General features: G+C 37.6%; 1 protein-coding gene across 2 annotated transcripts; it reads left to right on the top strand.

Moving 5' to 3' along the window:
- Nucleotides 1-778: 778 nt before the first annotated feature.
- Nucleotides 779-9706, top strand: CENPW (centromere protein W). Of its 2 annotated transcripts, XM_004011137.6 has the most exons (3): nucleotides 779-1081; nucleotides 6423-6536; nucleotides 8426-9706. In XM_004011137.6, the coding sequence occupies exons 1-3, from the start codon at nucleotides 956-958 to the stop codon at nucleotides 8450-8452; spliced, it is 267 nt and encodes an 88-aa protein (XP_004011186.1). In that variant the 5' UTR covers nucleotides 779-955; the 3' UTR covers nucleotides 8453-9706. The 2 variants fall into 2 exon arrangements, with proteins under 2 accessions (XP_004011186.1, XP_060275184.1); XM_060419201.1 differs by having other exon boundaries at nucleotides 6423-9706.
- The last annotated feature ends 14644 nt before the right edge of the window (nucleotides 9707-24350 follow it).

Here is a 24350-nt window from a genome sequence, read left to right as displayed (position 1 = left end):
GACCTGTTGGATCCCTGGGTGGGGAAGATTCCCTGGAGGAGGGCAGGGCAACCTATTCCAGTATTCTTGCCTAGAGAATCCCACGGACAGAGTGAGTAACCTAGTGGGCTACAGTCCACAGGGTCCTAAAGAGTCAGACAGGACTGAAGTGACTTCGCGCAGGCATATCCAGATCTATTAAACCAAGAAACCAGTGGATGGTGCTTCAGGTGCTGTAGGATGAAGTCTGAGAACTTATAGGGGTGGCACGGAAAATGGAAGAGTTAACTGCTTGCAAACGATTTCAAATAGGTAGCATTTAAACTACACCAGAAGTTATTGCAAGGTTAAGCAGAGAGGGCTTAAAATTAAAGAGAGCAGCATTTGTAAAGAAAAGCTTGACTCATGAAAAGACTTCAGGTAAGATCAGATAAAATCATGTAAAAGTGAAAAATATTAGCTGCTAATATTAGAAAATCAAGCCCGGCTGAGAAGGCGTTGGTTCTTTAAGAAGCCTGATAAAACATAACAAACTTCCTTCTAGTCATCTACTTTTTCGTTCATTGGTCTTGGGCTCAGTAGAGAGTGAAAGCTGGGACAGTAACCGTGACTGCCTTGGCATACCAGCATTTTACACATATTTCCAACATCTTTATGGCACACTGGAGAAATCGCTTCCAACAACTACTTAAGGCGAAACCCGCAAACCTCCCAGTCCGTGACGTCACGGAACGTCCACCAAGAGTGTGTTCCACCAACATCCGGGCGCCAAGGGGAGGGTCTGCGCGCCCTCAACGTCACTACCGGGCGCCGGGCGCGCTCTGTGGCGGCAGATTCAAACGTTCCGGCCGGGGTCTCGGGGCCTGTGGGAACGTCTGAGTCGGGGTTCTTGGTGTACTCGCTGGCGTGAGCTTCAGTGCGGCGCAAGGAGGACCCGGGAAGCTGAGGCGGCTGCTGCCAAAACCCGAGGGTGAGAATGGCGCTCTCCACCACGGTCTCGCAGAGGAAGATGATAAGGCGCAAGGCTCCTCTCGGCTTTCTAAAGCGCGTTTTCAAACGACAGAAGCCTCACCTTCGTTTGAAGACGAGTAGCGACCTACTGGTGAGATTTTGTTCCTTCATAGACTGGCAGTGGGGCGGGGATAGATCGAGGGCAACAGAGGATGAGATGGTTGGCTGGCATCACTGACTCAATAGACATGAGCTGGAGCAAACTCAGGGAGAATAAGGAAGGACAGGGAAGCCTGGTGTGCTGCAGTTTATGGGATCGAACATGACTTAGCGACTGAATAGTAACAGCCCAATCTAGCTCTTTTGAGGCCTACGTTTGAGGCATTCGCAGCAAAACCTGGGCCTGTTAGTATTCCCGACGCTGAGTTGTTTTGGGGCCCGCTGAAATGTAGATATCCTGACCTTTTTTTTTTTTTTTTAACGGGAGCCTTTTAGCCTCGTCAGTTTAAGGAATAAACTAACTACTTTTAGTTTTTAAATATCACTCTTCAGGAGCACAGTCTGGTACTTACACTGTGCTTAGTGAAATTAGTGAAGGTTCCAAGATAGAGTTTTTTAAAAATAGATTTTGAAATTCAGGGTGGGTTACTTTCATTTAACTACTGTAAAAGGCATGCTTTTCAAAAGTACATTTCTCCTGGTCGTCTTTCCTTCGCCTTCTCTTTACGTTATTAAATGCATTCATTATTAAATACATTGCTGTTTCTTCTGCTTCAGCTTACTTACTAAAGAATACTGATCCAAAAGTTTGTAAGTAGTATGCTCCCAAGTGTGAATTCGTTTTCCTAGACAGGGAGAACACCTGTTAGTTTAGTTTTCAAGTCAACCGTTAAAATTTTACCTGACTCATAGTAACTACTGCATAATGCTCACCTAATAAAAAATGCTCACATTCAAACCATTCTTAATATTTCTGTTTTGAAGTAAATTGAGGGCTTTTATGTTGAATGCCTGGAATATATTATCCCACTAACAAAATGAACACTTTTCCCTGGGTTTGCACTGTAGGAGGCACCTCCTGTGGTTTGTTACAAGAGCTCTCGGAGTAAAGGAACCACTATAGGTGGGCACCTAATTTCCAGGAGATCAAGGATGAAGAATTGTGAACAATAGGGATATATGACATGAAGAATGTCTTCGGGATGCACTCATCTGTTCCTAAGCTACACTGGTGTGTTTTTTTTCTCCCTCACCTCCCCATCTCTTTTCCCTGTAGCCTCTGTTAGTTCTCTATTGCCTCCAGTAATTTTAGGATTTCTATTTTTGCTAGACTACTTCATTTTTTTTTTTCATATAAAAGTGGCTTTTCTAATATCTCCTGTCCTTCTTTTTGGTTCCTTTCTTAGACTCTATATGAAGAGACAATACATAACTTTTATTACCTTCTTTTGCCGAAGGTAGTGATTAAGGTGGCACAAGTGAGCTGTATTAAAGTGAAATTGATTTTCAAAAGAATTTTAAGTTATTAATTGTGAAGTTTTCACTGGTGTTGGGGTTCTGAATGGAGGGGAAGGAGATTACAAGTTGGTGCAAATTTTTGGCCAGAAATTTCTCAAGTAGTCAGATTCCTCCCACATTCACACTTGCCTGCCCCACAGTGACCCATGGACAGGTGGGCTTTGTTGTGGAGTCGGATCCAAGTGGTTCAGGAAACGATGGGAGGTGAAATTGTGAGCATTTGCAGTGGTAGGGGAAAGTAAGCTCTTTTGGCCACTGTCTGTCCCTAGATTGTATGCTTATCTTTGGCTTTCATTATTTCTCCTTCACTGTCTTATATATGTCATGCATCACTCTGGTTTCTTTACTTTTGGTTTTCTGCTTACCATTGGCACTTAATAATCTTACCCAGCAGGTGTCCCACATCATCCATAAACTTCTCTGTGATTGAGGCAGTCTGTTTTTATTTCTTTTTTTCTAAATTTTGATAGCCATAAGAGTTTACATCATACAGTTTAGCTATTGGGACCCTGACAGTGTTCTCTTAAGAGTTTTGTGTGTCAGTGTTGTCTCCCAGTGTGGTACACAGCTTCTTGAGGAGAAGGAAGCATGCATATCTCCCTTAGTGTCTCCCATTGTCTTTAACACAAAACTAATCTACTTCTCTGCTGTCTTTGCATAAGATGTTTCTTCTGCGTGAAGATGTCCTCATTCCACTCTGCTTGGCAAACACCAGTTCTTCCAAAATTGAGTTCAAATGCCTCTTACTCAGTGAAGTCTTCCTTCATCATCTTAGAAACGATCTATCTTATCTTCCATTATCATCCACTGTCACACATGTGTCTTTAGTTTCTTTCAGGTTTTGTTCTCCCATCTGACTGGGAACTTTGACAAAATTGGGAACTTTTTGTATTCCTTGTGTTTATTCCGTGAACATTCTGAGTGTACAGTTTGAGAGTGATGTAACTATATGTGGATTGATATTTCTAACATTTTATTCATAACTTCCTTGTGTTATGTTATAGTTCTCCTGCACTGGCTTTTTGTTGTTGTTTTATTTTATACCTTACTGGATTGTATGTCACCGGGCCAGTACTGGGGAGCATATGTTAATCTCAGATTGTTCAGCTTTCTTGTGGCTGAGTTAGTTTTTAGATTTATCGCTAAGGGATACTGTGCAAATATCTGAGTACTTATGGTTTATGTAAAACTCAAAAGTGCTATGAGAAAGTGGGGAGGAAGTCATGCTGGCCCAGTCTTTGTGGATATTTCTTTGTAAATTATCTTTTGGCTTACCTCTCAAGGAAGCTAATTTTTAAATTTTCCCAAAGTAAGTTATTAATGGAATGGCTTACCTTTCCTAAAGTTGAATGTCTACCTGAAACCTTAAAATTTGCTTTTTTCTGACCATTTTAATTTAAACCTTAGTGCACTTGAGTGGCACCAGTTAACTGTTTTATGACAGAGAAATAGGTTGTTAAAAAAAAAAAAATTCTGATGTTAAAAAAAAAGTAGTGTTAATTCAGTGTCTATGTTTCATGCCCATGAAGAGTAAAGGACTCAAGTCTCAAAACAGAATGTGGTTTATTTGGGATTGCCTAAAAATTTTTTTTGCTTAATTTGGGGAGATATGGATGGATTTTTTGCTCATGCAATGACAATTATTGACTACTTAACTACATATTGGGCCACAGGCTAAAGTTCAATGGGATACAATTTCTGGGAAGGTAGACATGGTTTTGCCCTTACATTGAAGAAGAGAGGTGAGAAGTTGCTGCCTAATGTATGTGTATGTACAGTTATAAGAAGTTTAGGGTACCATAGATCCATATAACCTTATGTATTAGGAGGGCTTGGCCTTTCAGTATAAACCAGTAGCATGGCAGTAGGCAAAATTGTATTTGAATACTGAAAGAAATTCAGAAGGCCTAGCATAGAACTAGAAGCTGGAAAAGGTGAGATGGAATTATAAAAACCTAGTCAAATTGGGTTTAGTATTAAGGAATTTGGAGTTTATCCTGAGGGTATCTGGAAGCTATTTAGGTTTAGAAGTAGAGAATGAAGATTAATGGAGGAAATTGTGCCATATTATGGAATGTTTTTGTTGCAAAAGGAAATGGTATATTATAGGAAGTTTAAACATATTTTGAATGACATGGTATACTGTAAAGAATTAATTGGGTGATTTACCTCAGAGTTCTCATGAAAGTTAAAGAAGACCAAAAGAATATCTCCTTCCAAAGGTTCTCTGTCATGTTCAGTTTAAATCCCCTACTACTCTACTTTCCCCAGTTATCACTAAAACATTCCTAAACATCAACAATCCACTAAAGATTTCTGCTGTATAATAATAATAATAAGTAATAATTTAAAGGACCACATTACCCAGTTATTTAGCATTTAGTGAATTGTAGGGGAAGAGTTAGGTGTTGTGTATTAATTGATCTCACTGCAAAGAATGTGTAAAAGTGAAAGAAAGTGTTAGTTGCGAGTTTTGTCTGACTCTTTGCGATGCCATGGACCATAGCCTGTGAGGCTCCTCTGTGGAATTTTCCAGGCAAGAATATTGGCATGGGCTGCCATTCCCTTCTCCAGGGGATCTTCCCAACCCAGAAATCGAATCCAGGTCTCCTTCATTGTAGCTGGATTCTTTACCATCTGAGCTACCAGGGAAGCCCAAAGAATGTGTACCATTAAGTAAATGACCAAAGAAGTTAAATGTTAAAGATGCTGTTTAATTGAACCTGAATTGGTAGTGCCTTCAGGCACCTGGCAGAAGCAAAGGATGGAGTATTACCAATAACTTAAATACAAGAGCACTAGACTCAATACTAGGGGAGAATTGAAATAGGGCAGCAACTCAGTTTAGTCTTGCTTTTTTTTGAGTTGAGAGTTATATTTTATTTGGTGGGAATTTTTAGGGTACATTCTCACTTACTTGGATTTTGTGCTCTACTTTAACTGTTTTCAAGGTATATGCGTATAGAATGAGTAGCAATTTTTGATTGACTAGTGAACTATGAGTAACATATTTAGCAAAATTTACATATTCAAATAGTGAGGTTAAATAAAGATATATATGTATGCATATCTTATGGTACATATATATATTTTACATACATGTAGAAGTTGTTTCTGTAAGAATATGCAAGAAACTGGCAATCAGAGTTGACTGCAGAATGATGTTGAAGAGAGGTTTACTTTTGTCAGTTTATAGATTTTTTGCTTCATATGTTAATTTTGAGATAACTGTAGGTTCACAAGAAGTGGCAAAAATAGTACAGAATTCCCATTCGTTTTCTGCAGCTTCCTGTAATGCTAATATAACTCCAGTTCTTTGTGCAGTTTTGAATTTTGTATTCCCTGCTTATTTTATCTAGTTTAAGGCTATTTTTAAAGAAATTTAAAAATTATTAATAGTAGATACGATTATTCTCATGTTGTTGTATAGCAAGTAACTTGACCTTTGTATCTACTCTTTTAAATTAAATAAACTTTTAAAATTTCAATTATTAAATTGTTTTTGATTAGACATTTTAAATTAAATATCTTCTTAAAAAATTTTATACCTTGGATTGTAGAATGAGAGATGATTAGCCTTAAATACAGTAGTTAATATGCTTTTCTTAGGGGAGAGTTTAAATTACATTGGAAACTTAACTTTAGTTGGAATGGAAAACAAATATTTGTTCTTATTAGAGTCCTACCTAAGTTTTGATATAATGATCCTTTAGAGTAATGCTATTGTCTATGGCCTTTGGTCAGCTTTACACATCCTTGTTTCATATATTGTAGTAACTAAGTCTCCTTTTTATGAAATTTTAAGATGGACCTATATTAAACTGTATTCTTTGTTATCGTAAATAAAAGTTAAGTGATTGAATCACATTAGTAAATAGTGCAGCATTAAAATTTGGGATCTTCTTTTTAAAAGTCATTATTTCAAAATATCAATGTTTGGGTTTAAAAATTGTTTTGAATTTTCTCTTTTATAGGTGCATCTGAACTGTTTACTCTTTGTTCATCGATTAGCAGAAGAGTCACGGATAAATGCTTGTGGGAGTAAGTGTGGAATCATTAAAAAGGAGCATGTACTGGCTGCAGCAAAGGTAAGATCTGAAATTCTGTTCTTGAGCACAGTTACCTTAAAACACCTAGTTTGTCACCTCTGCCTGATTTAGATTCCTTATTCAGTTTCCTTGACTGAGTTGATGCTTACCTTTTCATGAGTTTTAATTACAGAGTTAGATTTTCTTTATTATGTATAGTATGGATTTCTGATGGAAAGATTCATGGCCATTGCTTTATTGCTTTAGAAGAAAATGAATGTTTGACTGCTAATCTGTGTGATCTGTAGTAGCATTATTACCTTAAAATTTATGAAAACTTTTCTTCTTGACCATTTTAAGTTTACCTAATTATTTTTTTAAATTTGTTTTGAGTTGAGTGACTTCTAAATCAAATTGCTTAAACAGAGAAGATTGCTTGTTAGTAATACTTCTATATAATGTAAGAGTGTGATAACTTAAGGCAGAGTTTTTTTCCGTATATGTTCCCAAGATTATTTTCACTTGAATATTCCCGAGATTGTTTTCGCTTGATGTTAATAGATGCCGCAACAGCAAAGGCTTCTGGGGTCAGATAAGTTTATATAACCGAACATACTATACCTCCCTGAATAGTTACAATGTTATGTATAGAGAGCTCATTTCTGTGAGAATATGCAAGAAACTGGCACATGGTTCACTGGGGGATGATGTGAAAGAGAGACTTATTTTTTGTAGTTTACCTCTTTATAAGCATTTTTTATTTAACATCTAAATATTTGGAACTAATTATAGACCCATGAAAGATACAAAAATACTATGCTATTTCCACTGTACCTTTTGTCCAGCTTCCCACAATGTAAACATTTTTATATAACTATAGTTATGTAAAGTTATGAGAAGTTATCTTATATAAAAGTTATGTATTTAGTTATCAAAAGTTATAAGAAATACACCAGTAATTTGTTGAACTCTGTCTAACTTACCTTTTTGTAAATTTGGGTGTATAATGTACTTAGAATTTTGTAAATGAATTTGAGTACGTAGTATTTTATTTTGCAGTCCACATATTAATATCTTGTAGAACAGAGAAGTACTGGCCTAAGGTATAAATCTATTTGATGACTTACGTGAGAGTCTAGAAATGGCATGCCCTGGCATTTTTTAAGGGGCTTTAAATTCTCTTACAATTATAAACATTTCAACTAGTTTCTGCACTGTTAAAGTCAATGTAAGTGTTTTCTGCAGGTAAAGCAAGGCTTAAGAACATGAGGAGTCTATGTGTGTATCTTAAATTTAGGATTGGTTTGCTTTTATTAGTGAATTATAAGTAGGCTTACCTAAAAGAAGGTAAGTTCTTTAAAATAATTTTTTTGTATGTGTATATTCTGGTCTCTAATGTTGTTTGTCCTTTACAACTTAAGACTTCATTTTGTTTACTTTTTCTTCTGGGCTTTGTGTTGTGAAAATTATCTACGTAACAAGCTTTTCATCTTGAGATGACTGGCCTTAGTCTCTGATATAATTCCACCCTAAATAGAGGAAATTTGATGTTTGGATGAATTTGTATTGCTTTATGGTTGTTACATTCCTGGTTTTAATAGGATTTCTTAATTCCCTGAATTACTAAATTTTCTATAAATCTCAAGTTGGGAGCCATTAATCTGGGCACTTTTGGCACAACTGAAGAAATTAACATCTAGAAGTGACTATTATAAAACTAGATTTTGAGAATCTAGGCATGTTTCACATTCTCTGAGAGAATTAGACTATTTTAGAGAAGTCTAAGACAATTTGTAAGTCAAAAGATTCCCTAATCACATTCCAAATTGGCTTTTTATGGATTCAGAGACTTGCATATTATACACATAGGACTTTTAAACTTTTTGTTGAGTAATTGTGCTTTATTTGCCCTAGGAATAATGTAAATCTTCATTTTTTCCCCCTCACAGGTAATTCTAAAGAAGAGCAGAGGTTAGAAGTCAAAGAACACATATTTGAAAATTGTATGATGTATATTTTAGGTGGTAACATCAAAGTAGTTAACATTGTGTATTAAAATATTGGCTAGTTGAAGGATGTGTGTATTTGTATGTTTTTTGCTGGTATTGAAATATCTCAAACACATAGAACTATATAATCTTTGTTTTTGAGGAATTATTTCAAGTTCATCCTACTTCCCTTTTGTTGGTATTGCAAATGTTTTACATATCAAAAGTGAAATCTTAGTGTATGAAGTAGCTTGAAGAGATGTATTTCTTAGAATTAAGTTTATAAGTATTTAGATGTACTCACTGTTAATTAGGGAATCAATTTAATCTCTGAAGGAAGACAGTGTACAGTCAAATCTAGATATATTTTAGGTATTTTAACTGTTTAATACCTTTGCATAAGCAATGCATTCTGCTTTTATATTAGGCCAATAGTATACTGAAATAATTTCTTGACTGTAAACATCAGCAGAGTGCTTTCAAAACCTGTTTCTCTTCAAAACCAAAAATAAAAAATTGCAGAGGAAACGGACTGATTTTCTTCAAATCACACAGATTTAATAGATGGGTGTCTGTTCCCCCCAAGAAATCTTTTAGAAGTTTATTGCATAGCATCTAATAGTTGTGTTTTTATATTTTGTTTTTAAATAATTATACATTGCAACTTGAAGTTGCAAAAGTAGTACAGAGAAGTCCCCTTGTACTCCATACCCAGTTTTATCAACAATGTAAATAATTAAGAGTACAGTATCAAAACCAGGAATTTGACTTGGTACAGTATATGTATAATTTTGTACCATTTTAGCACATTTACAGATTTATGTAATCACCACTGCTATCAAGATATAGAACTATTTCATCACCACAAAGTTCTCCATCATGCTTTTCTTTTATAAATTACACTCAGCTCCCCACAACCACTGCACATAAAACCCCCCTCATACCCCTACCATCTCTTAAGTCCTGGAAACCACTAATCTGTTCTCCATCTCTATGTTTTTGCCATTGTGATGGAATCATACAGGTTTTGACTTTGGGGAATATGATTTTTTCAGTTGTCTTAACTTTCTTGATCCTCCAAGTTGTTGCGTATAGCAGTTTGTTCCTTTTTTATTACTGAGATATCCTATTCCCTGGTATTTATGTACCACAGTTTGTATAGCTATTTACTCATTAGGAATATTTTGGTTATTTCTAGGTTTTTTTTGGTTATCATAAATAAAGCTGTTATGAACAATTGTATACCAGCTTTTATGGAATTTTAATTTCACTGGGATAAATGCCCAAGAGTATGATTGCTGCTGGGTTGAGTGGTAAGTATATGTTTCAGCTCAGTTCAGTCAGTCAGTTGTGTCTGATTCTTTGCAACCCAGTGGTCACAGCAGGCCTCCCTATCCATCACCAACTTCCGGAGCCTGCTCACACTCATGTTCATTGACTTGGTGATGCTATCCAAATATCGCATCCTCTGTCATCCCCATCTCCTCCTGCCTTTAATCTTTCCCAGCATCAGAGTCTTTTCAAATGAGTCAGTTCTTCACAAGTATTGGAGTTGCAGCTTCAGCATCAGTCCTTCCAATGAATATTCAGGACTGATTTCCTTTAGGATTGACTGGTTTGATCTCCTTGCAGACTAAGGGACTCTCAAAAGTCTTCTGCAACACCACAGTTCAAAAGCATCAATTCTTTGGTGCTCAGCTTTCTTTATAGTCCAACTCTCATATCCATACATGACTACTGGAAAAACCATAACTTAGACTAGACGGACCTTTGTTGACAAAGTAATGTCTCTGCTTTTTAATATGCTGTCTCGATTGGTCATAACTTTTCTTCCAAGGAGCAAGTGTCTTAATTTCATGGCTGCAGTCACCATCTCCAGTGATTTTGGAGCCCAAGAAAATAAAGCTTGTCACTGTTACCATTGTTTCCCCATCTATATGCCATGAAGTGATGGACCAGATGCCAAGATCTTAGTTTTCTGAATGTTGAGTTTGAAGCCAACTTTTTCACTCTCCTCTTTCACTTTCATCAAGAGGCTCTTCAGTTCCTGTTCACTTTCTGCCATAAGGGTGGTGTCATCTGTTATCTGAGGTTATTGATATTTCTCCCAGCAATCTTGATTCCAGCTTGTGCTTCATCCAGGCTGGCATTTCACATCATGTAAGCTTCATATAAGTTAAATAAACAGGGTGACAATATACAACCTTGATATACTCATTTCCCAGTTTGGAACCAGTCTGTTCCATGTCCGGTTCTAACTGTTCTTGATCTGCATATAGATTTCTCAGGAGGCAGGTAAGGCAGTCTGGTATTCCCATCTCTTGAAGAATTTTCCACAGTTTGTTGTGATCTACACAGTCAAAGGCCTCGGTGTAATAAATAAAGCAGAAGTAGATGTTTTTATGGAATTCTCTTGCTTTTTCTACAGTAAATGTTTTTAAAAAAGAAATGGCCAAATTATTTTCCAGAGTAGCTGTACCATTTTGTATTCCCACTAGCAGGTTGTGAGGTGGTAATGTTTTCCTTATTCTCATGAACACTTGATAGTTATTTTTTACTTTAGCTGTTCTGATAGGAATGTTTCATCATGATTTTTTTCCTTTAATCATGCTTTTTAATTTACATTTCCCTAAGAGCTAATGATGTTGCACATATTTTCATGTTTGTCCTTCATATTTTATCTTTGGCAAACTGTCACTTCATATCTGTTGCCATTTTCTTATTGGATTGTTTGTTTTTCTAATGTTAAATTTTGAGAATTCTGTAGGCATAGGTCTTTGGTCACATATGTGGTTTCCAAATATTTTCTTCTATATTCTGTACCTTGCCTTGCATCCTTTAACAGGATCTTTCAAAGATCAATGATTTTTAGTTTTGATGAAGTCCAATTTATTTTTAAATTATTTTTCATGCTATTTGGTGTCATGTTTAAGAACTCTTCACCAAGCCCTACATCTTGAAGATTTTCTCCTTTATTATTTTACAAGTTTTATAGTCTGTTTTATGTTTAAATCTCTCATTCACTTGTTCCAGCACCATGTTGAGAAGACTGTCTTTGCTCTATTGAATTTCTTTACTTTTGTTACAGATCTGTCAGTCATACTTGTGTGGGCTTATTCCTGGATTCTCCATTCCACTAATTTGGTTTAGTCTCTCCATCAGTAACATATAGCCTTTATTACTGTGGCTATATAATTCATTTAAAAATCTGATAGAATGACTCCCCTCACTTGATTCTTTTTAAGAATTGTTTGGCTTTTCTAATCCTTCACTTTTCATATACATTTTACAATAATCTTGTTTGTATCTAAGCACCTTGCTGGGGTTTTGTTAGGAGTTGCATTAAATTGTGTATTAATTTGAGGGAAGATTGACATCTTTCTATTGAGTCTTTCAAACCATGAATAAAATAATGAAATAAAAAAGGAAGTTCACTATGTCATTACTTTAGGGTAGATCTTTTGGTGACAGATTTTTGTTTCCTTCCTCTGAGAATGTCTTGATTTCCCTTCATTCTGAAGCATATTTTCACTGGATAAAGAATTTCACTGGATTATAACTTCTTTTAGCACTTGTATCACGTCCTTTTGACTTCCATAGTTTTTGGTGAAAATCTGTTGTAATTTAAAATGTTTTTCTCATGTTAATAGTGCATTGTTTCTCTGGCTACTTTAAAGATTTCCCACCCCAACCCCAACCCCCCCCCCCCCCCCTCCAAACCCCCCCCCCACCTTCTTCAGTATTTAGAAATTTGACTGTGGTTGTGTTTTGCCATGGATTTTATTGGGTATATACTATTTGGAGGTCACTGAATCTTTGTGTTTGATTTTTGACAAATATGGGTAACTCAGTACGGTATTTTTCCGTTGGTCCTAAGTTTGTAGCCAGTCCTCTGTCTTCTCTTCTGCTTCATACACACCCCCTCACGCATGTATGTGAAATATGTTTATCTTCTTGAAAACGGAAATTCTGAAAGACTTTGATGAACAGCTTAGACTTACCAACAGCTAAGTAAAATATTTTATTTTTAATAAATATTACAGACGGGGAAAAAAAGTCTTGAAAATTGTCACATGAAATGATCTCATTAACTACAGTGCCAGTTTGGAATTTGTCAGAGTTTTGTAATATATCTTTGGCCCTGGTGAATGCTGGTACTGCTTTTGTGGTTAGTAGATTAGGGACTCCCAATTAATGAATCACAAGCCCATTTAGATTTATTTTGGATATCCTCCCACCTAACATTTTAATGGGTTTCCCTTGTGGCTTGCTAGGTAGATCAGAATTTTGTCCTACTTGTAATTTATGTCCTGGTTTCCTCAGAGTTTTGAAGTATGAAAAGTGCCCAACATAGAGTTGGCTCTTGGTTTTATTTAATGATGGTATGTTGAATAAAATAAATTCTTTTAAATTACATAATTACAGTTTAGCACAGTTTGGAAATGAAATGAAAATTCTAGGATATCCTATTTTAATGATATTGCAATTCTTGAAATGTACTTAACAAAATAATTTCCCTATGAGATGAACTGAAACTTCTTTTTTCCTTTTGAAGATTGGGTCCTCCAATTGTTAAGCAGCTTTGGCTTGTTCCTTTTGATACTTATGTTGAAAAATGCCTCAACCCTTCCCAGACCAAAATCACTGCAGATGGTGACTGCAGCCATGAAATTAAAAGACGCTTACTCCTTGGAAGAAAAGTTATGACCAACCTAGGTAGCATATTCAAAAGCAGAGACATTACTTTGCTGACTAAGGTCCATCTAGTCAAGGCTATGGTTTTTCCAGTAGTCATGTATGGATGTGAGAGTTGGACTGTGAAGAAAGCTGAGCGCCGAAGAATTGATGCTTTTAAACTGTGGTGTTGGAGAAGACTCTTGAGAGTCCCTTGGACTGCAAGGAGATCAACCCTGGGATTTCTTTGGAAGGAATGATGCTAAAGCTGAAACTCCAGTACTTTGGCCACCTCATGCAAAGAGTTGACTCATTGGAAGAGACTCTGATGCTGGGAGGGATTGGGGGCAGGAGGAGAAGGGGACGACAGAGGAGATGGCTGGGATGGCATCACTGACTCGATGGACACAAGTTTGGGTAAACTCCAGTAGTTGGTGATTGACAGGGAGGCCTGGTGTGCTGCGATTCATGGGGTTGCAAAGAGTTGGACACTACTGCGACTGAACTGAACTGATGTGTAGGCAGAGATTATTTTTTATCAAGCTTTCTTTGGAGGTGAGTGAATTAATGAGCCAAGAGCCAGGTATTTAATGCTAGTAGTGAAGTCGCTCTGACGTGTCTGACTCTTTGCAACCACATGGACTGTAGCCTACCAGGCTCCTCAGTCCATGGAATCTTCCAGGCAAGAGTACTGGAATGGGTTGCCATTTCCTTCTCTAGTGGATCTTCCTAACCCAGGGATCGAACCCAGGTCTCTTGCACTGCAGGCGGATGCTTTACTGTCTGAGCCACCAGGGAAGCCTTAATGTTACGGAACTCTAAAAATTCAGAACGTGGAGAACTTTATCATGAACTATCCACAGTCATCCTCGTGGCCTCTGTGTAATTAATGTGACTTCATTAGGGAAGGTAATCCACCCCCTCTCCCTTCTGGGATAAACTTTCTGAGAATGGACTGCCCCACATTTAGGTCTTCACTTAATCATTTTGTTATTGCCCCACCTCACTCATCCTGCATTGTATGTGGCAATCTGGACTTGGGAGAGGCCCCAGAGTTCTGCTTGGACAGGCCAGCTGTCTGCTGCAGCATCTACTACTCCTGTTGTTGCCTGTAACCTCTTTGGCCGTGCCTCAGCACTCAGAATATATCCTCTTTGCATCTAGAAGATTCTTGAAGTCTACATCTTAGCTATTCAATTTTGGTTTATACCTTTTTATACTTTATTATTTTAAAGAAGTCTAAGGTGGGAAAGCATGTGTGTATGGTTCATCTTGGACAGAAAGCCTCTTAGATTCTTAGTCTGACATAAAGGCTCATGATTCTTTTAAAGCATTATTGTACCGAGATTTTCAGTGTCTTAAACTTGTAATATAAATACATATTTTTGATATGAAGTTGTTTAGTATAAAGAAATTATAGATAATAGGATTTCTCGTGAGTGTAAGTTTGAAAAAACAATGCAACTAGAACCTATAATGCTCAAGAGTCCTGTACATGTATGTAAAATTAATCTTATTTTTTCATTTGACTTTATTTTAAAATAATAGCTGAACTAGGAAATTTAAAAGGTAAAAATAGCACTGCTGGGAGATAGGTTGTTTGAAGGATATATCTTGGTGACATTGGGACAGTTTTGGCATGCATAGTCAAATTTTATTTTAAAAACAAAACAGAAATACATTTTAAAAGAAAAATGGCCTACATCTGTTAATTCTCAGTTTGAAGATTCTTTGTTGGACTCCCAGCTGGCCATCTATTGTGGGGTGGAATAACCAGAGATCATAAACTGTTGTCCGAGGTATCGTGTTTTGCCTGCAGAGAAGTATAGTTTGGTCCATACAATTTTTAAACATTGAATTAGTTGATCACATATTAATAATTAAATTCTACATGAAACTTTAATTTCTGGCTTCTTTTGAAAAATTGTGCAATATGGAAATAATACAGCCATAATCAGTTGGTCCTACATAACCTCTCCTTTCAGATGAAAACATTCTTTGGTATTTGGTTTACTCCACTTAGTCAGGCCTGACTTAGTTAACTGCTACATTTCTGTAGGTATTGGAAATCACAACCCATTTGAACACTTAAAAATTGGCATTTCTTTTGACATTCCTTGTTAATTTTAGTGGCATGCCCTAGCTATGACTCAGTTATTTTCTCTTGCTCAAGTTTCTGGTAGCACTTAGTTTTGTATCATTGGTTCCAAAGCTTGCTTAACTACAAGTTGAATAGTAGCAGCCAGATTCTTAAAGAATCTGGTCTTGGGCAGTAGAAGTAGGGCTAAATATTTGAGCCCATTCAAGCATATCTCCCATCAACCTCACCTCTCCCATCCAAAAGAGACTCAAATATCTTAAGATTTCCTCTTTCCATGTAAGTTGGAGTAAGACTTCTGTCCAATTTGCAACTTCCCATGGCTCAGTTGGTAAAGAATATGCCTGCAATGCAGGAGACCTGGGTTTGATCCCTGGAGAAGGGAATGGCTACCCACTCCAGTATTCTTGCCTGGAGAATTCCAGACAGGGAAGCCTGGTGGGTTATAGTCCATGGTGTTGCAGAAAGTCAGACACAACTAAGTGACTAATACGCATGAGTAGTTTCTTAGACTTCCTTCATGTAGTGCACAAATAATAGTGCTATATAAGATTTGCTTTTCTGTATATTCAACACCAAGAAAGACCTTTTCAAATACTTACCTCGGTAATGTCCCTTTTTCCTTAATGATGCTGTACCAGGAACCATAACAGTGCACACTATTTATCTTACATTCAGTCTATTGCATCCTGAGTCAAAGGATTTGACAGGAATGGTGCAATGCACTCTACACGTAGTTCTAAGCTGTCTCCTAGAGGCATTTGGTACTAAACCTGCAATCCAGAATTCTGCATTATAGTCCCACAGAATGTGCTACTGTGCCTGCGTCAATTAAGCTTTTGATTATATGACTGTTGAATGGATGAGTGACAGAAACAATAACTTAACACCTTAAAACCCAGTTCCCTTTGATGTTATCTTTGTTGTATAACATTTAAAGGAATAAAAACCTGTCTTCAAAATTTACCTAAAGGTAAGTATATTCAAAAGCAGAGACATTACTTTGCTGACAAAGGTCCGTCTAGTGAAGGCTATGGTTTTTCCTGTGGTCATGTATGGATGTGAGAGTTGGACTGTGAAGAAGGCTGAGCGCCGAAGAATTGATGCTTTTGAACTGTGGTGTTGGAGAAGACTCTTGAGAGTCCCTTGGACTGCAAGGAGATCCAACCAGTCCATTCTGAAGGAGATCAGCCCTGGGGTTTCTTTGGAAGGAATGATGCTAAAGCTGAAACTCCAGTACCTTGGCCACCTCATGCAAAGAGTTGACTCATTGGAAAAGACTCTGATGCTGGGAGGGATTGGGGGCAGGAGAAGAAGGGGACGACCGAGGATGCGATGGCTGGATGGCATCACTGACTTGATGGACGTGAGTCTGAGTGAACTCCGGTAGTTGGTGATTGACAGGGAGGCCTGGCGTGCTGCGATTCATGGGGTCGCAGAGAGTTGGACACGACTAAGTGACTGAACTGAACTGAACTGAACTGCAGTCGCTCAGTCGTGTCCAACTCTTTGCGACCCCATGAATCGCAGCACGCCAGGCCTCCCTGTCCAATGCTTTGACCACCTCATGTGAAGAGTTGACTTATTGGAAAAGGTAACTTCAGGCTTTCTTAAAGGCACAATATTCAGTTTTCTGTATTTTATCCAGAAAGCTTCTAAAATTTTTCTTCTGATAGATTTCACTTCCCTATTTATGAATTCTGGAAACTTCTGCTGCTTTCACTCTCTCCACACACTCTCTCCAAGACTTCCACACCATTTTCCCTCCGTGTTTAATAGTGCCTCCTCTTTTCCCCCTGCACTGAGCTTTCAGATATTCCTGAGACCACCTGACCCTTTTGTCTGGTGCTCCCCCCACCCACTATCCATTCTAAATGTAACTTTTCTGTCAACGTTGTTTTCTCATGAGAATCAGCTCTGTTGTGAATGGGTGAATAAAATTGTCCACTTTATTACATACACATCAAAGAAAACTTGAATGAAGGACATTTAATGTGCTTCTTAACTTGTTCCGCTTCAAAATTCTTTTATCTACTGTTCAGTTCAGTTCAGTCGTTAGTCGTGTCCGACTCTTTGTGACCCCGTGAAGTGCAGCACGCCAGGCCTCCCTGGCCATCACAAACTCCCGGAGTTCACTCAAACTCACGTCCATCATGTTCACTTTCTGCCATAACGGTGGTGTCATCTGCATATCTGAGGTTATTGATTTTTCTCCTGTCAATCTTGATTCCAGCCTGTGCCTCTTCCAGCCCAGCATTTCCCATAATGTACTCTGCATATAAGTTAAATAAGCAGGGTGACAATATACAGCCTTGACTTATTCCGTTTCCTATTTGGAACCAGTCTGTTGTTCCATGTCCAGTTCTAACTGTTGCTTCCTGACCTGCATATAGGTTTCTCAAGAGGCAGGTAAGATAGTCTGGTATTCCCAACTCTTTCAGAATTTTCCACAGTTTATTATGATCCACACAGTCAAAGGCTTTGGCATAGTCAATAAAGCAGAAATAGATGTTTTTCTGAAACTCTTGCTTTTCCATGATCCGGCGGATGTTGGCAATTTGATCTCTGGTTCCTCTGCCTTTTCTAAAGCCAGCTTGAACATCTGGAAGTTCACGGTTTATGTATTGCTGAAGCCTGGCTTGGAGAATTTTGAGCATTACTTTACTAGCGTGTGAGATGAATGCAATTGTGCAGTAGTTTGAGCATTCTTTGGCATTGCCTTTCTTTGGGATTGGAATGAAAACTGACCTTTTCTGGTGCAGTGGCCACTGCTGAGTTTTCCAGATTTGCTGGCATATTGAGTGCAGCACTTTCACAGCATCATCTTTCATGATTTGAAATAGCTCAACTGGAAATCCATCACCTCCACTAGCTTTTTTCTGGTGATGCTTTCTAAGGCCCATTTGACTTCACATTCCAGGATGTCTGGCTCTAGGTGAGTGATCACACCATCATGATTATCTTGGTCATGAAGATCTTTCTTGTATAGTTCTGTGTATTCTTGCCACCTCTTTTTAATATCTTCTGCTTCTGTTAGGTCCAGACCATTTCTGTCCTTTATCGAGCCCATCTTTGCATGAAATGTTCTGTTGGTATCTCTAATTTTCTTGAAGAGATCTCTAGTCTTTCCCATTCTTTTTCCTCTATTTCTTTGCACTGATCACTGAGGAAGGCTTTCTTATCTCTCCTTGCTATTCTTTGGAACTCTGCATTCAGATGCTTATATATTTCCTTTTCTCCTTTGCTTCTCACTTCTTTTCACAGCTATTTGTAAGGCCTCCCTCAGCAGCCATTTTGCTTTTTTGCATTTTCCATGGGGATGGTCTTGATCCCTGTCTTCTGTACAATGTCATGAACCTCTGTCCATAGTTCATCAGGCACTCTACCTATCAGATCTAGTCACTTAAATCTATTTCTCACTTCCACTGTATAATCATAAGGGATTTGATTTAGGTCATACTTGAATGGTCTAGTGGTTTTCCCTACTTTCTTCAACCTAAGTCTGAATTTGGCAATAAGGTGTTCATGATCTGAGCCACAGTCAGCTCCCAGTCTTGTTTTTGCTGACTATAGAGCTTCTTCATCTTTGGATGCAAAGAATATAATCAGTCTGATTTTGGTGTTGACCATCTGGTGATGTCCATGTATAGAGTCTTCTCTTGTGTTGTTGGAAGAGGGTGTTTGCTATGACCAGTGCGTTCTCTTGGCAAAACTCTGTTAGCCTTTGCCCTGCTTCATTCCGTATTCCAAGGCCAATTGCCTCTTCACTTTCACTTTTCACTTTCATGCATTGGTGAAGGAAATGGCAACCCACTCCAGTGTTCTTGCCTGGAGAATCCCAGGGATGGGGTTGCCTGGTGGGCTTCTGTCTATGGGGTCGCACAGAGTCGGACATGACTGAGCGACTTCACTTTCATTTTTCACTTTCATGCATCGGAGAAGGAAATGGCAACCCACTCCAATGTTCTTGCCTGGAGAATCCCAGGGATGGGAGAGCCTGGTGGGCTGCTGTCTATGGGGTTGCACAGAGTCTGACACAACTGAGGCAACTTAGCAGCAGCAGCCAGGTGTTTCTTGACTTCCTACTTTTTCATTCCAATCCCCTATAATGAAAAGGACATCTTTTTTGGGTGTTAGTTCTAAAAAGTCTTGTAGGTGTTCATAGAACCGTTCAACTTCAGCTTCTTCAGCATTACTGGTTGGATTACTGTGATATTGAATAGTTTGCCTTGGAACCAACAGAGATCATTCTGTCATTTTTGAGATTGCATCCAAGTACTGCATTTTGGACTCTTTTGTTGACCATGATGGCTACTCCATTTCTTATAAGAGATTCCTTCCCACAGTAGTAGATATAATGGTCATCTGAGTTAAATTCACCCATTCCAGTCCATTTTAGTTTACTGATTCCTAGAATGTCGATGTTCACTCTTGCCATCTCCTGTTTGACCACTTCCAATTTGCCTTAATTCATGGACCTAACATTCCAGGTTCCTAGGGAATATTGCTCTTTACAGCATCGGACCTTGCTTCTATCACCAGTCACACCCACAGCTGGGTATTGTTTTTGCTTTGGCTCCTACCCTTCATTCTTTCTGGAGTTATTTCTCCACTGATCTCCAATAGCATATTGGGTACCTACCGACCTGGGGAATTCCTCTTTCAGTGTCCTATCTATTGTTATGTAGTTAGAATAGGAAAATGGAGTTCAGAATGGCAGTGGCTAAAAGACAAGGGAGGGAAAAGCCTGCAAAAATAGAAGGAAGGAAGGTCTGAGGAATGGACTGAGGACCTCAGGTAAAATAAACAACCCTCCTGGCTAGTTCAGTTTACATAGGGTAGGCTCAGTGGGAGGAGAAAAAATAATAGAAAGAGGAGCCAAAATTGAGCCAGGGGCCTCTTTTCTCTCTTCTTTTGGGTTGTCCGCCTTCATGCCTCAAGGATGTATTTTCCTTTGCTTGCCAAATAAAACTGAGTTGTAACTCGGAGCTGTAACACTGGTCTGACGCTTCAGGTTTTTGCTGAACCTGAAGCGACAGGTTTCTGTGAGACAGAACCAAGGAAATTACACACTCCCCCAACATCTACCGAACTATGATTGAGAGACATGAAGAAGAGTTACTAAAATAGTGTAGGCTAAAGTAAATTTAGTATTGAGGCAAGTTGTGACTGAGTAAAAGCAGCTCAAAAGACACCCCGTTTGCAGGACCGTTGAGATATTTCTTAATCTCATCTCATGACAATTGAGATTATGGAACAACAGACTGGTTCCAAATCGGAAAAGGAGTATATCAAGGCTGTATATTGTCACCCTGCTTATTTAACTTATATGCAGAGTACATCATGCGAAATGCTGGGCTGGATGAAGCACAAGCTGGAATCAAGATTGCTGGGAGAAATATCAATAACTTCAGATATGAAGATGACACCACCGTTACGGCAGAAAGTGAAGAAGAACTAAAGAGCCTCTTGATGAAAGTGAAAGAGGAGAGTGAAAAAGTTGGCTTCAAATTCAACATTCAGAAAACTAAGATCTTGGCATCTGGTCCATCACTTCATGGCATATAGATGGGAAAACAATGGAAACAGTGAGAGACTTTATGTTTTTGGGCTCCAAAATCACTGCAGATGGTAACTGCAGCCATGAAATTAAAAGATGCTTGCTCCTTGGAAGAAAAGTTATGACCAACCTAGACAGCATATTAAAAAGCAGAGATATTACTTTACCAACAAAGATCTGTCTAGTCAAAGCTGTGGTTTTTCCAGTAGTCATGTATGGATGTGAGAGTTGGACTATAAAGAAAGCTGAGCACTGTGGAATTGATGCTTTTGAACTGTGGTGTTAGAGAAGACTCTTGAGAGTCCCTTGGACCACAAGGAGATCAAACCAGTCAATCCTAAAGGAAATCAGTCCTGAATATTCATTGGAAGGACTAATGTTGAAGCTGAAACTCCAATATTTTGGCTGCCTGATGCTTAGAACAGATTCATTGGAAAAGACCGTGATGCTGGGAAAGATTGAGCTTTGGAGGAGAAGTGGCCAACAGAGGATAAAATGATTGGATGGCATCACCGACTTGATGGACATGAATTTGAGTAAGAACCGGGAGTTGGTGATGGACAGGGAAGCCTGGCGTTCTGCAGTCCTTGGGGTTGCAAAGAGTCTGACATGACTGAGCAACTGAACTGAGATATTTTGTTTTTTACTAGAAGCCTGAAAAGATAGTTGTTATTCACAATTATGCACTTAAACGCAAATCAGGAAACTCAGATTCAAAGAGCAGTTGTTTGGTGCTCATAATCATGCTCAAAATTGCATGTGCTTAGCAATTTTCAAGCAGATAAAAATGCTGAAGACAATGATCCTGGTGAGTCTTGAGATCTAATTGATGTGAAATGACTAGAATTTCATAATTTTCAGGTAGAACCACGTACTACTGGAGTCATAGTACAATGAATTCAGATCACCTAGCCTAATCTTTAAATATTGTAAACTTGGGGGTCAGAGATAATTAAAATGGAATTTTGACTTTTTTACACATTTTCAAAGATATATGTGAGTTGTGATCAAACCACAACTAGAATAGCACAGTATAAAGGAAAACAGTGTTATCTATGTGGAAAATACGTGTTTATGATGAAAAGAAGCTATTCAAAACTACTGTTAGGGATTTCAGTAACTAGTTAAGCAAGAAAAACATTTCTGTTTTTCTTTTTCCTACTTGTTTTCCACAAAGCATTAAATGAAAAGGAGAATTTTTATCTTTTGTTGCCACATATGTTTCTTTTCCCTGTATTTTGTGGGTGATGAAATACCTTAATTGTGAAGTCCAGGTTTCTGGTTAAGTAATTTGTTCTTAGTGGGCTTTTAAATCAAATGTTATCTCTGAGTTTTGAGAATTAAGTCTGCCAAGATTTAAATGAGGAAAAGCATTAATTTTGATCCCTACTGGCATTTAATTTTAAGACTTTGTAGTTGTAAAGCATAAATAGTAAAAATTCAAATTTGAAAAATAAAACTGCTATTTTAAGAAGTTTTTTCTGTGCAGAGAAAAACAATGTGATCCATTTTGAGTTAATTTTTGTGTGTGGTGTAAGAAAGGGGTTCGGTTTCATTCCTTTGCATGTAGATATTCAGTTTTCCCAACCCCATTTATTTAAGAGTCTATTATTTCCCCATTATGTGTTTGGCGCCCTTGTCAAAATTGGGTTGGTTAGGGACTTCTCTGGTGGTGCAGTGGTCAAGCATCTGCCTTACAATGCAAGGGAAACAGGTTTGATCTCTGGTTTGGGATCTAAGATCCCACATGTCACAGAGCAACTGAGCCTGTGCACTGCAGTGAAAGATCCTGCATGATGCAGTGAAGATCTCCGGTGCCACAACCAAGCCCCGATGCAGCCAAATAAATGCTTTAAAAATGAGTTGGTCATATACGCATGGGATTACATCTGGGCTGTCTCCTCTGTTCTGGTCTGTGTCTTTTTTTAATGCCTGTACCATATGATTTTGATTACTGTAGCTTTGTAATATAGCTTGAAACCAGGAAGTATTATGCCTCCAGCTTTGTTCTTCCATCTTAGGATTGCTTTGACTTTTAGGGGTCTTTTGCAGTTCCATAGAAATTTTAGGATAGTTTATTTATTTATTATTATTTTTTGAAAAATGCTGATGGACTTCTGATAGGGATTGCAGTGAATCTGTAGATTGATTTGGGTATGAACGTTTTGACAAAATTGCTTCTTCAAATCCAATAACATAAGATCTGTTTCCATTTGTTTCTGTCTTCAGTTTCTTTCCTCTATCTCATAGTTTTTCAGTGTTCAGGTCTTTTATATCCTTGGTTAAATTTTATTCATAAGTATTTTAGTGTTTTTGGTACTTTCTCTGAACACAGTCAAGGCTCTGTCATTAAAGAAAGGAAAAGCATATATTAGATATGTGTCTCTGGCAGGAGTGCTGTTTTGTAAAACCCACTGATTCTACAAAAGATGTATATTAAAATCATTAAGTTTAAAGCCTTAACATATTAGGCTGGAGTCCTTTCAGATGTTGAATACAGAATCAGGACATTTGTTACTCTTTTTGATCTTATTGCTTTCTCAGACTGTGTGGCCAGAGGAAACACAGATTTTACTAGTGAGAAAATGTGGAAAATATTTGTAATTGGAGGGCAAATTTATGAATATGAAAAATAATACATAAATATGTGGTTTCAAACATGTTTAAATAAAACATTTTATTTTCATATTTATAGTTTTAATGGTCAACATCTTAAATTATATTTTCAAAATTGTGTCATTTTATTCTCTTGCTTTCTAATATCTGTGATCCCATATAAAGTAAACTTCACTTTAAATGACTGGTGTACTTAATTCAATACCAGGAAATAAACGTAGCCAGATAGATTACCAGGATACCTAGTACACTCTGTTCTCCAAATGATATGTGATGTAGGTGTGGAATTGTATAGCCAAAGATGTTTAGTTAGTGAGATCACCGAATTGGTGAAATATTCCTATAAGTTTTAAGAATGGGGCTCTGAATGTATGTGGTTATTTGAAATACAATTTGGACAAGTTTCCAGCGATGCAGAAGAAGTTAAAGTGTCTGGCCAAAAGACTGAATCACTGAAGAAGTGCAGAAAGAACCAGCAATAAACTTGGTAAGTGTCTTTCTGGAAATGCAATCATTTCATTGTTACATAAGTCTTCTAAAGTGTTTTGGGATATTACCAGTAATATAGATTCTATGCCCTTGAGTAATAAAATGTTACTGTTAGTCATTTGGAATTTTAAATGTTACTTTATTTCTAGATGCAGCTGAGTCAGTTTTCTTTTTGGTTTCTAGGGGAGGCCTCAAAGTAATTATATTTTCTTACAGTTGAATAACTATGTAAACAATGTTTCTTCACATATGAAAAATATTTAAAGGTGCAAGATATAAATGATAGTGTTTTTAGATTCTGAAATCTTGTGAATTATATAGTCCTCAAAGATTTTTATGTATGTAAGGAAATGATTTAGTAACAAAATTAGCTTTATCCTAAGACTTCCAAGAGCCAAAATAAATTAGATGGGTCTCTAAAGTAGTCTGTGGACTAGTTAGTATTATTT

Source organism: Ovis aries, chromosome 8 (genome assembly GCF_016772045.2).
Source record: "Ovis aries strain OAR_USU_Benz2616 breed Rambouillet chromosome 8, ARS-UI_Ramb_v3.0, whole genome shotgun sequence".
Lineage (NCBI taxonomy): Eukaryota > Metazoa > Chordata > Mammalia > Artiodactyla > Bovidae > Ovis > Ovis aries.
Note: the sequence above shows the minus strand (reverse complement) of the source record. Positions and strands in the feature narration are given on the sequence as shown.